The sequence below is a fragment of the Penaeus monodon genome, chromosome 29 (genome assembly GCF_015228065.2).
Source record: "Penaeus monodon isolate SGIC_2016 chromosome 29, NSTDA_Pmon_1, whole genome shotgun sequence".
Taxonomy (NCBI): domain Eukaryota; kingdom Metazoa; phylum Arthropoda; class Malacostraca; order Decapoda; family Penaeidae; genus Penaeus; species Penaeus monodon.
Window position 1 is genome coordinate 38,548,636 of NC_051414.1, and position 1,186 is coordinate 38,549,821.

The following is a 1,186-nucleotide window of genomic DNA, read 5'->3' on the forward strand; positions in this document are numbered from 1 at the left end:
GGGGGCCCTGATTTTGTCACCAAAGGTACTGTCTGAGGTTTGTTTGAGAGAGAAATAGTTTTGATTTTGTGGATTTGTTTCTGAGAGAGGAAAAAAAAGGTGGATAAATGGGCAATTTGCAAGTCTGTGATATGAAATGGAGCTGTGAGCATGTTGCTCATTTTTAAAATAATTTTCAAAAGTGCATTGTTTGTACAAACACTTGGTGAATTAAAGATAGATATTTAAAAAAAGAAAGACAAGTATACCATGAAACTGGTTGTAACATACCTAAATGGTTGTTAGGGTGGTGTAGTAAGTAAACCGCTCTGGGTTAAGCTCATTTTTTAAAGACTTTCAGTTGGGGGGGGGGGGCAGTTGGCTATTTCTTGTTACCATGGTTATTGTTTGCACACTTGAATGAGAGAAAACCAGCTAAATTATTCAGAAAACCCCTTTTAGGTAGATAAGGAGATTGCTGTATGCTTTTTAAGTGAGGCGTTGCAAGAACTTTTATTTTGGTCTATAAATAATTAGAAGCTGTTGGAGGTGATAAGACAGGCTATGCTGCAAATATTTTGTATCCTTAGGTATCAGATGGTCTGACTGTTATGTGGTCTGGGAAGGAATATTTTTGTTGTGGTAGGCATTTGGTAGTTAGGTATAACTTTATGGCATATTATATGATGCGTTTTGCGTATTTTCTCTTTTCTAGTTCTACCTGCAAGACACAAAGAGCAGCAATGGCACATTTGTCAACAACCAGAGGCTTAGCAAAGGTTCTGAGGAGTCTGCCCCAAGAGAAGTCTGCTCGGGGGATATTGTACAGTTCGGTGTTGACGTTATGGAGAACTCCAGGAAGGGTAACCGCACTTATTTCCTTTATTTTTCCCCTGCTTTATTAATTTGCCATACTGATTATATTCATATCTGATATACATGTTGATTTTTAACAGAAAGGCTCATGTTTGTTTGATATAGTTTAAGAACGATGAACAGCTGCACCGAACATAACACTTTTGTCTTCCGTTCTCAGTGACACATGGATGTATAGTTGCAACCCTGAAACTATATATGCCGGATGGTCAGGAGGCTAAGGCCAGGTAAGACATTTCTGTTGATGGAGGAATAGTCGATGGACACCTTAAGTAGAGATGTGTAAACTTATCTCCAAGTCTCTCGTAATGTGAATTTTTATGCCTTGCTT

The 1,186-nt window shown here is 38.3% G+C and overlaps 1 protein-coding gene across 1 annotated transcript in view; it reads left to right on the forward strand.

The window, feature by feature from the left end:
• Positions 1-1,186, forward strand: part of LOC119592246 (sarcolemmal membrane-associated protein-like) — a gene marked incomplete in the record, with an annotated part of 84,028 nt that overhangs the window by 68,133 nt on the left and 14,709 nt on the right. The window contains 2 exon segments of the mRNA XM_037941082.1: positions 695-842; positions 1,016-1,082. Coding sequence (XP_037797010.1) covers positions 695-842; positions 1,016-1,082 — 215 coding nt within the window.